This window comes from Rattus norvegicus, chromosome 9 (genome assembly GCF_036323735.1).
Source record: "Rattus norvegicus strain BN/NHsdMcwi chromosome 9, GRCr8, whole genome shotgun sequence".
Taxonomy (NCBI): Eukaryota; Metazoa; Chordata; class Mammalia; order Rodentia; family Muridae; genus Rattus; species Rattus norvegicus.
The window spans coordinates 32602691-32617196 of record NC_086027.1 but is presented as its reverse complement, the minus strand read 5'-3'; the positions used below and the strand labels follow the sequence as shown (position 1 = coordinate 32617196).

At 39.9% G+C, this 14506-nt stretch overlaps 1 protein-coding gene across 45 annotated transcripts in view; it reads left to right on the top strand.

The window, feature by feature from the left end:
- Rims1 (regulating synaptic membrane exocytosis 1) overlaps positions 1–14506 on the top strand; it is a 499647-nt gene that overhangs the window by 75802 nt on the left and 409339 nt on the right. For 38 of the 45 annotated variants that reach the window (XR_010054639.1, XR_010054638.1, XR_010054637.1 and 35 more), the window contains 1 exon segment: positions 6025–6105. The exons of 6 other annotated variants lie outside the window; for them this stretch is intronic. Coding sequence is in view for 32 of the 39 variants with exons in the window: in NM_052829.3 (NP_439894.2) it covers positions 6025–6105 (81 nt within the window). In the remaining 7 variants the exon portion in view is untranslated. 45 annotated transcript variants of the gene reach the window in all.

Sequence of the window (14506 nt, the reverse complement as noted above, 5' to 3'; positions counted from 1 at the left end):
TACCAAGTGAGACCTGAGAACGGAGTTCGATGCAAATGCAAGAGGTTTATTTTCCAGGGCATCGGGGTCAATCCTCCATCAGCTCCTTGTGTCGAGTGACTAGAAGGCAATCTCAAATGGTTATAAAAAGCAGTTTTTATACTTTTTAGCAATACAGGTTACATTAGCAATGTTATAGTTTAAACTTACTGACTAAACATACTGACCTTGGAATCTATTGGCTAGCAAGCATATGACAAGCATCCGTACTCTATCTGGGACCAGAGGGTCAGGTGACTATCAGTCAGTATATTCTGCAGTTCTTTAAGAATGTCCCTACTCCTCCTGAGAACTGTGAGTGGAGAATGAACTTGGCTTAGCCTTGACCGGAGGCGGAAAGCTGGACTTGGCCTAATCTTGACCTCAGGCAGTGGGTGTAAGGCTGGTGAAAGCCCCTAGAATCCTTTAATACCCCACTCTACCACACACTTAAAGAGAGGAGAGAGATGGAGAGAGAGAAAGAAGAGGGAGATTTCCATTCATGAAATCATCTACTGAGAAATACATACCTTTTTATTAAGAAAAAGAACCATATAGATAAAACAAAGAGTGGTGTTAAATTCAAATCACGATGCTATTCACTATACATTATACATTGAAGGTGTTTTGCGGAAAGGTGGTATAATTTAAAAATATATGTTATCTATTGTGTTTTCTGAATCATGTCTTTTACCATGTTAAATTAGTTTTGTAAGCCTGAAGACTATAGCTTTTAATTTTTTATCAAATGTGTGGCAGTTGACTGGTGTATATCCGGAAAATTCTAGGCTCTTGGTATGTATTAATAAAGTTCTCTACTATGGACCAACTCTTATTTTAAGCAGTGGGAAGCATGTGTGGATTCTGTAGAGTTAGGGAATGCAGTGGATATTTGGGAATGTGTGACGATCCTCCCTGTAGAACATTGTAGAGGTGAGAAGACTTAGTATGGTGGAAGACTTCAAAGACCAACATTTGAATGAAGTCATGATAGGTTAGTCATACAAGTTTGGGAGAGAGTACTCCAAGCAGAGTTAAAGACTTCCACACAGACGCTAACATGAGCATTGGAGACATGGCCACATGGGAAGAAACAGGAGAGGGTGAACTCCCAGAGTTACCGGATGCTGGAAGACATCAGAGAGAGACTGCATTTTACCATAAAAAAGGCTGGGAAGCCACTGTAGAATTGTAGATAGTGGTGTGTCTTATCTGATTTATCTTTCATAAGATTCTCTTGGCTGCTGGGCTGAGAATAAACTCAAAGACCAGAACAAGAGGAAAGACTGAGCAATCTACCAGAAGTCCATGGTTAGAGTCCGAGAGAGGGCTCCATGTGGAGAGGTGCTTGCTTCCAAGCCTGATGACCTAAGTTAAATGTTCGGGACCTACCCAACATGCATGGTAGAAGAAAAGAACTGACTCCAGTAAGTTTTCCTGTGACCTCCAGATAAACACCATGTGCTCAGAATTAAACTGAAAACAGTTTCTGTAGAGGGGGGATGAGACACAGTCTCAAAACGGACTGGAGACCTGTTTTGAAAACGCAGTCAGTGTGGTAGATTAGACACAGAGTGTAGGGAAAAGAGGAGTCAAGTTCAGTGTTTAGACCAAGCAGCTAGAGATAGATTTTCACTTTGAACAGAGATAGAGATGCCCACCAGGGAGTCGGGTTTGGAAGGATGAAGGTTCATTTAGGAGGTGTTGCCGTGTAGAAGCCTGTAGGGTGTTCCGTGATAGAGAGGCAATTACATGTATGACTGGGGTTAAGGAGGGAGCACTGGCCTGGGGACAGGAAATTTGCATATATTTTATGTACTTAGTGGCAAATGACGTGGTTGAGAACAACTTGAAATATTTCGAGGGTGAGAAGGAGAGCAATGCAGTAAAAAAAAAATGCCTCTCACGTTGCTTTTCACTGGCCAGCAAATCAGATGACTGTGCGTTTGAAATATTTCATTTTCTCATCCTTAGGCTAGTTTAACTATCCTTATGCCTTTAAGGCGAGTATGGGTAACACCCAGGAAGCTGGCACATGCACAATCATTTCTCCTGTGCTGTTTAACTGCAGCTGTCTTCACTAATGATAAGAAGAAACCCATGAGACTAAAGGCAAACATGTCAACAGCTACAGCCTATTAGCAACAGCTTAGAGCATGGTGCGTAGCTGCCCCAATGTTAGCTATGAAACGTGGAATGACTTAAAGTTTAAATTTGGATAAAGTTTTATAAAGTAGTGATGGAGTTTTTATGTAGAGGCCCTGATAGAGGGGAGTGATTGCTGACCTCCAAATGGAAAGTCTCAAAAGAAGGGGAGGGAGAAGGGGCGGGGGAAGAGGGAGAGGATGGGGGAGGGGTAGGTGCAGATAAATAGGAGGGAAAGGGGGGAAGGGAGAAACAGATTATGTAAATTGTGTTTCTTGAAGGCATCCAGAATTTTTAATTCACATATGCTAGTATCTGGAAGCACATTCCCTTCCTGTTTGGAGAGGCGAAAGCCTTTCTGTAGTCTCATCCGCATGCTTGTGGCAATGTGAATTTCTCTCCCCTGTGTATGTGCATGGACAGATAGAAGTGGTTGAGTGGGCAGTTGGCAGCCACTCACTGAATTGATTGCAATCGTTCTAAAACCAAGGGTGGGGTCAAGAGGAGCATTCCCCTGAGGTAGCTTCAGAATGCCTCATTTGCATAAGACTTCAGTGATGCTTGAGAGATAAGGGAATACTTACATGCAAGTACAAGACTGTAAGAGTCCAGCTGTGATTTTTATATCCAGGAATTGAAGACATCACAGAGGACTTGAACTCTTGCTCAGACTGTAAAGGTCCCTGGAAGTGAACATCATACAGAATTTCAGTGGAAGTGAATCCTGGAGAGACCTTTAACACAGTGAAATACTATTGTGTTTCTTAAAGGATGCAGGGCTCTTAATCACTAGCATGTACCTAATGGGTAGGGAATAATGTAAATTTCTTGAGCTAAACAAATTTTATACATTATAACTGTCAAAAATATTAAGATTATAACTCTACAAACAGAGACATTTCAATTATAATTGTAAACAAATGTTAATCTGTATAGGCTAACAGAAACCTCTGAGAAAATTATGTATTCAGTTTGACTTCTTTGGAATATAGAGCATATTTTTTTTATTTTGTTATGAGTAGCCCACCAGAGATGGTCACTCAATCACAGTTCATTGATAATTTTCATTACAGTTAGCTGGGACTATACCCAAGTGCTCATGAGGTAGGTATAGTACAGGGTTTTTGCAGGGAAAATCCATATCTGGCATCTCACTGGAAGCTGCAGGGAACTTTGCAGAAGCAAGCAGTTTAACAGAAGCTAAGGTAAGGGGTTAGCTAGCAGGAGTTACTACATAAACAGGCAGTTTAACTGAAGCTAAGATAAGTTAGCTAGAATATCCAGACGTTGGGTTCCTAGAATAGAGTTTGGTGATTTTCCATGGGATTAACCATCAAGTAGGTCAAATTCTAGTTAAACCCAAAATGGCCTCAGCAAGAATACAAGAGGGAGTAGCCTCCGTACTCTTTTGCCCTGTCACACGCTTTTGTCTTTAGAAGATGTTTTTATCTGAAATAATTCAGATTAGAAAATGTAGGGATATATGCTACCATGACTAAGAATCCCTTTAAACTGGATAAATAATGAGCAACCTAAAGCTAATTGTTTCTTCCCTCAAAACTCAGTTTCGGTAGCTATCTATAGCCACTGAAGGAACATATATCCTCGGGATAAAGATCGGTATGGGGAATGTGGTGGTGTTGTCTGGTTTTCGTTTTTGTTTTTTTTGAATTATGTCTAAATAAAACTTGTTTAGTAATCCAGGGTTTTAATCCCTGCCACGTACGAAGTTGAGACATTAAGGTAACGAACAGGTCTGAGACCTGGTTTACAGAGTACAGAGTGAGCTCAAGACTAGCTTGGGCAAGTTAGTGAAAAGGGGAGGCTGGAATGCAGCAGTAGTGGAATGCTTGCCTAAATTCAATCTCCAATATCAAATATAAACAAGGAAGTAATTTAAAATGTATATATCTATATTTAAATCAATCCTAAGCGGACTGTATTTGAGGGGCAGGGTGCTTATTTCTTATGATTTAAGATTCAAAGTTCAGAAATTCAGATCAAGGGTGGTTTTTCTGTTTGTTTTATTTCGTTTCATTTTGTTGGTAAGTTTGTATAGCAAGTGCAAATGGAAGAAATATAGAAATATGCCAACTGGTATAAAACCAAACCACAGGGTCTTGAGATTAGATAATAGCTTTCTTCCAAAGACATGGCTTACAGTTACAAAAAAAAAAAAAAAAAGTTTGGCCTATCTGCAATTCTTAGAAGATAGTCACTTCAAAGAACAAAATGATCTTTATGTGGTAGATTAATTTCCAAGCTTTGTACAAATACTTGATCCTTAAGAGAGGAAAAAAAGCAGAATTTTCATTCTCAAATTCTTGAAAAAATTTCCAACTCGGTGGTATTTTCAGAAGCCAACCCATGTAGCTCAACCAGGCTGTGTGTGCTATTTTGGGCTGAGTGAGAATTGTCAGCAAATTTTTTCCCCCAGTGCTCTGAAATTTCAGATGCTGGGCACTACACCTTGTAAAAGTGAGACTGAAGTCTCGAGCCTGAGAAATCCTCATGGGTGGCTTCGAACAGCTACCTTCCTGCAAGTCGTCTTAGTACTGATACATGAACAGCTTCTTCATGAGGCTGTGACAGTAGCATGAGGCTTCATTGCCCTCACCTGCCTGACCATCTATTGGCCATCGGCAACAGCAGATTTAGCCTTTATCCCAGGAGGAGGGACATGGAGAGTTTGGAATGGCTCCCTCTCTTTCCTCTCGTCATGTTGACATAATGATTTCCGAGTGGACTTGCTGGTGGAATGAACAGTGTGTGTCTGTGTGTGCACATTTCTGTGCCCGTGTCTGTGTCTACCTGTGTGATTTCTTTCAGAAGTGGAGAACTTTGCCTTGCAGCTTTTCCTCTCACCAAACAGTTTATTACCACTGCCTCACCTGAGATCTTCTGGAATAACATTAATTGGCTTTAATTTTGAGCAGTGTAAGCCAAATCTCCAAGAAAGTTCTTAAGAGCCAGGCTCATGCGTACAGGCCCAAGAACCTTAGGCCATTTACATCTAATAAGTCTATAATGCCCTGCTTCTTCTATACTATAACCAAGCCTCTCCATTTAGAGCTGTATTTGCTTTGAAGCTTTATGAAGTATATGAGTCATTCAAGTAGAGCCAAATGGAGGTGTTTTCCTGATTTTGGACGGTGGATATGTTTGGTACCCTAAGCCCCATTAAGACAGTAGTAAGAATGTCAACTCCCATTTCCCTTTGGAGCACTGGCGCTTGACTACCTTCTGCACTGACTTTATCATGGAGGACTTAAAAGAAAGAGGCTTTTAAGAATCATTACACATGTGAAAATACACACTTCCCATGTGAACCTGTTCTTTACCTCTTTCTCCTCCTCAGCTTAGAGAGCATTGGTAGCATGGAGGAACATCTACCCCAGATCTCTTTCAGCATAGGCAGGAAGACCTGTGTGGTAGGTTAATGATGGGCAGTAAGAGTCCGTATCTTTTAGAGAGACAGTCAAAGCCACAGAAAATTCTGCTTGATTTTTAACCTGTCAACACAGCAGCTGTTCCTATTTTTAAGCTCTCAGAAGTCTTCACATGGGGAGGCCAAGGCTTTCAAATAGCTTTTCTGCTATGGGAAAAGTTGCTGACAATCATTTTACTGATGTTAAAAGGAAAATCAAATATCGAGGCCAGCATAAAATGTATATGGGTATAGTTGAGCCTGTGGAAACACAAGTCAAAGAATACCAACGTCCAGGGCCCTTTTAGGCCCAAGGTTAATGGGCTCTCCAAGACTTGCCTTTAGATTGTGTTTTCAGTACGGTGTTTAATGTCCAGATATGCTCTACCCTTTTATAATTAATAGTGCATTGTGCTGTCTATCATGCGCCCCAGGTGTGTTGTCAGGGACATGGCGAAGCCTGCTGCCTGCAAAACACCAAGAAATGCTGAAAGCCAGCCCCATCAACCACCACTGTAAGTATGGCATTGGTTTCATTGACTGAAAATGTCACCTCTTACCCAGATTATTGGTTATAGATTTATTAATCACTTTGCATGTGGGAGTAGACATACTAGTGTCTCTGTTGTATGTGTAATGGAACAGCTGCTACTAGTCAGTTAGATAAAATTACCTGTAAACAGGAGTTCTGGAGTAAGGTGTCTTTGTTAAGTGATGTTTCTACTGCCATATTGCAGGAAGCCGACCAGAGGAGAGGGAAATGCTTTTACAGTATCACAAACTCTGAATTTGGTTTTAAGTTATTATTGCCATTGGTTTGGGGATGCACAGGACATGGATCCTTAGACTCTCAGAAGTGAGAAATCAATCATGAGTGTGCAGATGGGGTATCAAGCAGAGGCTAGAGGAAATGAACAGGTAGTCTATCTCCTAACCCTCATATTATCATGTTTAAAGGCAATAACAATCTTAAGAGATTGGATTGTTTTCATATTTTCCACATGAAATTGGGTTTTCTACCTACTTTCATAATTATTTTTGTTTCTTAGGTGTAGGTAAAAGGATAATTAAATGTGACCAACCAAAGGTTAACAATCAAGGGTGGGAGAAGACACCGAATATATATATATATATATAACTTTTAGTTTCCCATATGGCATTTAAGGAGATTAAATAATGTTAGAATTCTGCACGCCACAGATGATGCAGTCAATCTTCAGAGTATAAGCATTCTCCTAAAGACAAGATGAAATTTTCCTAAAACATGCATACTCAGCAGCAACTTCCTTAGCAGAAGAAGCATTACTGTGAACCACTCACTCCTGGGAAATGTCTCTTTCCAAAGTTTACAGGAGAAACCTTTGAAGAAATGTGTCTTTAGATGAATTTTCTTAACATCTCTTCAGCTATCTGATAAATGTTTTTATGCAAAGCCAAAGTGAAGCGACGAAGCAGAAAAGAGAAAGCTCTAAAGAGAGAATTAAATTTCTCTGACTAGCCAATTTCTATGGCAAGTTTTTATTAGCAATGACAAAAATTAAACAAAATTTAAAGGAACTAATGTTTTCTTAGGGTGATATAAATCTTCTATGAGCATCACATAAGCCGTCACACTCTACGGAATTTTAAACCTCTATACATCTTACCTAATCAAAATCCACATTGAAAATTAGATTTTGTGTTTTCGATGTTATCTCTACTTGCTGCTTTCTCCTAAGGTTTGGCCATGGAAATGCTTATGTTTGGCATGTTATATATGAGAACAAAGAGTTGTAAATATTTTAAACATTAGTATATAACATTTTATACCAAAGTTTAGGACATTTACTGGATGTGTTAAAGATTTGATTTCAATAATAGACTTGAATAACAATTTCTGCATAATCTGTATTTTCTAAGGAACAAATTTGATTTTGCCATAGTATAAATGATTTATAATTACTTCGATGAATGCAAAAATTCATAAAGACCCTAGGTGGTTATATCACATAATTCCTTTATGTATTACTGTTTATGCATATTATATAGTATTTTATTTCATATTTGATATGGGAATCTCACTGTTATTCAGGCTTGTCTAAAAATCCCAGGCTTAAGGTATCCTCCTGCCTCAGCTTCCTCAGTAGAGGGACAGGCATGTGTCACCATGTACAGATTTTTTTGAAAAATTAAATCCCCTTATTGTATGGAACATTTGCTTATGATGAAATTAGTCTGGATAATTCCCAGAAAGCTTCTGATCTACTCTGATGTCTTAAGAAGTATCTGATTTCTTAAAATTAATATTGATTTATAATATTTTGGCTCCCCACCATTGAAATAGCTTTATTTTATTTTATGTGTATAACTTCCAGTGTCCATGTTGTACATGTGTGTGTGTGTGTGTGTGTATAGATATTTAACTGCGTCAGAGTTTAATGTCACTAGTGCTCTCTACCTTATCTTTCTGTCTCTTTGTGGTGTGTGTGTGTGTGTGTGTGTGTGTGTGTGTGTGTGTGTGCATACATGCACATTTGAGTGAGTACAAGTGTGTCTGTGTGTGTATGTATGTGTGCACAAGAAGATGCCAAGGGAGACAGTGGTGTTCCCTGCTCTATCTCAGCTCTATCCACTTGACACTAGGTGTCTCAAAAAATAGATGCCAGGTTGGCAAGCCAGGAAATCTATCATCTTCCTGTCTCTCTCCTTTAATGCTGGTGTTACATGGTGGCCATGCCAGGCATTTTTATGTAGGAGTCAAGGATCTGAACTCAGGTTTTCATGCTTGTGCGGTAGGCACACCTACCCACTGTGTCATTTTCTCAGGCCATGTCCATCTTCTGGATTTTTTTTTCATCTGAGTCAAGGTCTCTTACTGAACCAGACTAGCTAGACTTTCTGGACAAGGAGCTCAGAGCATCCTGCCTCTGCCTTCTATCACTGGAGTGACAGAAACCCACAGCTGACTCTGTTTTATGTAGATGCTAGAGATCAGAACTCAGATCCCTGTTATCATAGCAAGCAGTTGACACACTGAGCCATCCGGGGTCACTCTATTCATTGTGGTGCTGGGGGGTTGGGTCCCAGGTGTGAACAGGTAAAGCAGTCACTATATTATGAGCTTCCTCTCAGCAGTGCACAATTCCATTTCAATGGGATTCACTGGGTGCAAGTTACACATTCACTTGGATGTTAGTTACAAAGTAGCAAATATTGTTATCTCTAATTAAGACTTTAGACTTTTTCCCCCTTCCCTACACTGCTCCCATCTTTATTATTGAGACAAGGATAGTATAGCCCTGGTTGTCCTGAATGACACTATGTGTCAAGCCCACAGCAATGGGTTTGCCTCTAAAACTTCCCAGTGCTAAGATTCAAGGTCACTATAGTAAGTGAAAGCATGATTCGTCACTATTTTTCTTTATCATCTTTTTTAATGTTAATTAAATTTATTTATACTCCTATAGTTGGAAATCAGTCATAACTTAAGTAGAACCTAATAACATGTTATCAGTGGTGTCTCTGGCTTTGTTGGATATGAAGCAACAATTACAGGCTCCTTGAAACCTACTTTCTAATCGTCTATTTCCTCTCACTGTAATTCTCTGATGAAGAAAGTAGACTTCTCCTTAGGTAAATGGAAGAATTTAAAGACCAGGTTTCTTATTCCTTTTTACCTTTCATAGAGGGCAATATTTGTGAATTAAGCACTCCATATGTGGAATGGATGAAAGGACGTTAGGAGGGAATTTTCGAGGACAGTTTTGGCCATAAATGAGTTGAAAAAAAGTTGAATCACTCTGTTCATAGGTCAGAAAAAAAATTGACAAATATCAGTGAAGAAAACTTCTTCTGAAGGTTTGAATGGAATAGAGTAGAATATGATCAGAATCCCCTCCAGATTAGGATCTTAGGACAGGGTTATTACTCAAGGTAAATGAGTAGAGCTATGCATTTTAATATCCATCACATGTAGTTATGAGGCTTTTACTGATGGAGTTTAATTAGATCAGCATAATCAAATGCATATATATGTATATACGAAATTGCATTTCTCTGGTTGGCTATGGAGAAAAATGGAATTTGAATATGACATAAATAGAAACAATGGCAAATCTCTCCATAGACTTTGTATAGGCACTGGAGAGGTGCGGAGGCCTTAGAGGAGAAGGGCAGACCCTGGAAGTAGTCTTTTGAGAGCTAGAAGCTAGTGCATGGGGATCGAGCTTTCTGGCCACCCGAACGTATTTATTCATTCATTATGAGGTGCCATATTCATGCTTGGATGATAGATGGACACAATGATCAGGAAACTGAGGTAAGGAGATAAACCAAATCTAGGAGAGATGGCCAGTGTGATGGTGAGTGTAGACATTTGGGTTAGTGATTTTTGTGGTGTCTGTATGCTATCCAGCTTTATAAATTTAACGTACAGTTGAGGCTGTCTGATGCACTTGGTTAGGTATGGAAATAGGTGGCATCAGGAAGGTTCTTTGGGTGAAAAAAAACAGCAGAGAGAGAGAGAAAGAGAGAGGGAGGGAGGGAGGGAGGGAGAGAGAGAGAGAGAGATTTGGATAAAGCAGTTCTTAAAAAGATAGGACAAGGAAGAATATTTTGAGCTTATCTGAGAAGTCATGGAATAACTAAAATATATGGTCAGAAGCAAGGCAGTGCAAAGATTCATGAGGGGAGTTCAACATTTCCCATGAACTACAAAAATCAGGAAAGAACAGCATGGATTGGAAATGGACCATGACTTTGGCCACACAGAGGTGATGGATAGCAATGGTGTAGCAGTTCTAAGTGACTAGCAATGGCATAGCGGTTCTAAGTGATGAGCAGATGGAAATGCTGTGGTTGCTTGGGGTCTGAGAAGGAAATGAGAAGCCAGGATCATAAGATGATGCTTGAGGCTGACTTTTCCCAGACACTCTCCTGAGTGCAGAATGTGCTGGGGAGAGTCAGTGTGTTCGGTAGGTACACGGGAAGCAGACTGCTGAGCATGCTTCATGCATCCTAGAAGTCATGATCCACAGAGGTGCATATTGACACGATTGGTATTTCTGAATGCTTTGTAAACTATTCAAAAATCCCTTCGCTATATTATCAAAACATCGCCAAATCATATTTTAAGCATGCTCCATGAGTTATCATTTACTCAAATCAGCAAATACATCAAAATACTAGTAGGATTCAACAAATTAAATCATATGTCCACTACCCCTCAGGATGAAGATATGTAGGTATAATTAATATGAATATTTTGTTTCTTGGGTTACTTCACAAGTTGAAGAGGAGGAAATTATATAGTCTAATAAAGTATGGTACCTCACGGTAACTGCTACTCTACAGTTCTGTTGAAGAGAGGAAGAGGTCTGTTTATTTTGCTTTAGTCTGGCAAGGGAAGGACTTAAAGAGCTTGCGATAGTTAATATGAACTCCGAGTTTAGTAGTTAGGTGAATTTGGGATATAGTTTCTAGGACAGAGTAGCTGGTCACAACATCAAGCTGTATTGGGATAATTTAAAACATGCTCTCATTGCCAGAGCCTGTGACTAAGTGCTACATTTTTCTCTAATTTGGTATTGAGGTCACTCTTAGGAGTGAGTGTAAGCTTTAATCTGGCCTGATATACCCTTTTATTGGATGTTTCTTATCCTAGATGTATGATCTGAGATGAAGTATTCCCCATTTATGTGGTCTTAGAATCTCCCATGGTCATCCACTGTCCTTTCTGCCACCTCTCTTCAAGAAACCACCCTGTGCGTAAGGACAATCTGTATCCTCCCCTTGATCTTCCTAGGTGCCATCTGCATTGATGCGAGCATGTGTGCCACACACATCATTCTTTCTCCAACACGTCAGATGAGTCAGCCTTGAAGTGAGGAGAAGGCTGCCATCACTGTTCTCTTTTAACAGGCTTACTTCTGCAGATCTCAAGGGCATGGCATTTTCGGCAACTTTTGTGCAGACTCAATCATAACATAGAGACTTCTGAGGACCAATGTACATGGTTCTAGAACCAATTTAATCATTTAGATTAAATTGTGGTAGTATACATTTAACCTACTTTTAAAATAGCCAACCCCATGAACTAAAAATAAACACCAGGTAATCTCTCTCTCTCTCTCTCTCTCTCTCTCTCTCTCTCTCTCTCTCTCTCTGTATGTATGTATGTATGTATGTATTATGGTTATACATTTGTATCTATCACCACAGCTACATCTCTCTGACTCTAAACCAAAGTGTGTTTCTAATAGTGTAGGCAGATATTCTTGTCACTATGTCACTGTGTATTTAAACTCTGCACATCACACATGCACATGACCTTTAGTTTATGTGGCCAGATGCTTACAGCTAAGCCTTGCTCTAACAGCAGACAGAGTATCTGGTATCACGCACAAGAACAGATAATCCACTGGCCTATCCTCATCATGTCGCCTCCCAGTCTTAAATGCAGTGACTCCTTCCAAAGTCCGAGAATGACCCTTTCAGCTCCGAATCTCACTCGTCCCTATTTTTAGAGCTTTACTCCCTCTGTCCCCTCTGAGCTGTGTCATTTTTCCTGCCCGTGAAGTTACTTGAAATTTTCTGCTGTCTTTTTCTAAACACTTTTGATTTTTAAATCTCAGCACAGATGTGGTCCACCCCTTCAGCGGAATCGTGTTAAGTCAGCGTTGATGCAAAGGAGGCATTGAGAGAAAGGGGAGTGGATGGCTTCAGCTGGTGGTAGCGCATGTAGTAGGATAAGCAATTCATTGCTTCTTCAGCTATGAGTTGGCCTAGTCATTCTCCTCTCAGGAAATACCAGTCCTCACTAGTTGCATAGAATAATATACAGTCCTAGGTATTGTCCAGATCACTGCGGAGGTTAAAGGGTAGGATGAAACCTGTGTCATTGAAAGAATGTTAAGGACCTGAAGATTCTAAGAATTGGTAGATGTTGGAGGAGAAGCTTGGAAAAATACAAGTCAACCTTGTGAAGAACCAGAGTAAGTGAACTGGAGGCAGAGCAGAGGGGATGCACAACAGTCCTCATAGGGTTCATGTATATGTTTAGAAACCGAAGGAAATCCAAGGAAAGCAAGCAAGACAGCAGGGGATTAGACAATCAAATCATGTAGTTTCGAGGCCTGCAGGCCTTTGAGTGTGTGGAAAGCTTTCTCAGAGAAGTCATTTCCAGAGAAGAAAGAATCATGATGCAGTGTAAGTTGCAAGTGAGCTAGCAGACATTAGGGTAGTTTTGGCTGCTCAGTAGTGGTGGGTGTGGCCAGGGAGATAAACTGAAGCAAAAGGATGTAGTCAATGAATTGTTCAAGTGATGCAATAGAAACAGATTATTCAGTTGGTTTTTTTCCTTCTGCTGTTGTAAATACCATGACCAAAAGCTTCTTGAAGAGGCAAGGGTTTATTTGACTCATGTCGTAATCTATCATTACTATGGGAAGTCAGAGCAGGTGCTCAAGGACAGGAACCTGGAGGCAGAAACTGTGGAGGATGACTACTCACTGGCTTGACCACTGGCTCATGTTCAGCTTCTCTTCTCATACAGACAAGGAGTACCTTCCCAGGGAAGGCACCACCCGGAGTCCCACATAAATAACCAATCAAGACTGTTCTTTGATGACATGGTCACAAGCCACTGTGGTAGAATCAACTTCCAATTGAAGTTCACTCTCCCCAGAGGACACTGGCTTGTGTCAAATCTATAATAAAGACTAGCCAGGACCCAGGGAGTAGAATTTTTTAGGGCATGTATGACCTCTAGCATGCCTTGTGTTTTCTGAGTCAGGATTGCACCGATACATTTCCTCATATGGTTGTAAACAGGTGCATAAATGAAAAACACACGTGAAAACTAATTTAGAGATCTAATTTATGTTACTTTAGTAATTTAGTGTGAAATTTCAGTGTTGAAGATGAAAAAAATACCTATGGATAGAGAAATTGAATAGAAATTGAACTATTAGATTTTTCTGTCTTTGGCAAATTCATTTTGTGTGCTCGCCCCTACTGCAATGATCTATTGAGACAGAAGATTTAATAATTCTGTTAGTGAACACTCCTAAGAAAATAAATATTTAGTAATGCATACCAGATAAAGTATTTCTACTCGGAACAGATATACTTCTTACTAAGTAAAATCTAGTTAAGAAGGACTAGAACATGTTTGTAGACTTTTTTTTTTGTCATTTAGAATGAAATTAGAACAGCCAGTAACTTGAAAACAGAGAATCTGAGGAACACTGACATTTCCAATTCATGGTTATAATTAGAGAGTGACAGAATTTTTTTTTTAAAAAAATGTGTGCCTTTCATAGTCTTCCTTGTCTTTCTGTGGTTTGCAGGCTAATGCACATCATTCTGTGCCAGTGTCCCAAGTCTCCCAGAGCCCCTCTTTTCTGCTGTAATCCCATTTATAGCGTTAGTGGAAGATAACTCATTCAATTTCCTGGGTATTAAATCTTCAGTTCTATAAAAAGTGGTTATGTGTTGTTATGAGCTGCCTGGCCCTTGGTTACATTCACTGGTTTAGCATAGTTGACAGCAGTGCTCCAAACTAACTCTTTAAAAAATGTATTCTTCTCTCTTATAGTACCTCTTGATGTTAGTTTCCTCTCTCTCTTTCCCTCCTAGTCCTTTCTCCCTCCCACCCTCTACCTCCATTCAGTCCTCCATTATCCTTCAGAAACCAAACATAGCGTATCAAGTTGCAGTAAGACTAGGCACCTCCCCTCACATTAAGCTGAATGAGGCAACCCAGTAGGAGGAAAAGGGTCCCAAAAGCATGCAAAATCTTAATCAGAGAGGCTTCAGCCAACAATTGATGGATACAGAGGTAGAGACCCATAGCCAAACATTAGGTGGAGTCCTCCCAACCAGGAAGAGGAGAAAGGATTTTAGGAATCAGAGGAGTCAAGGACACCACAAGAAAAC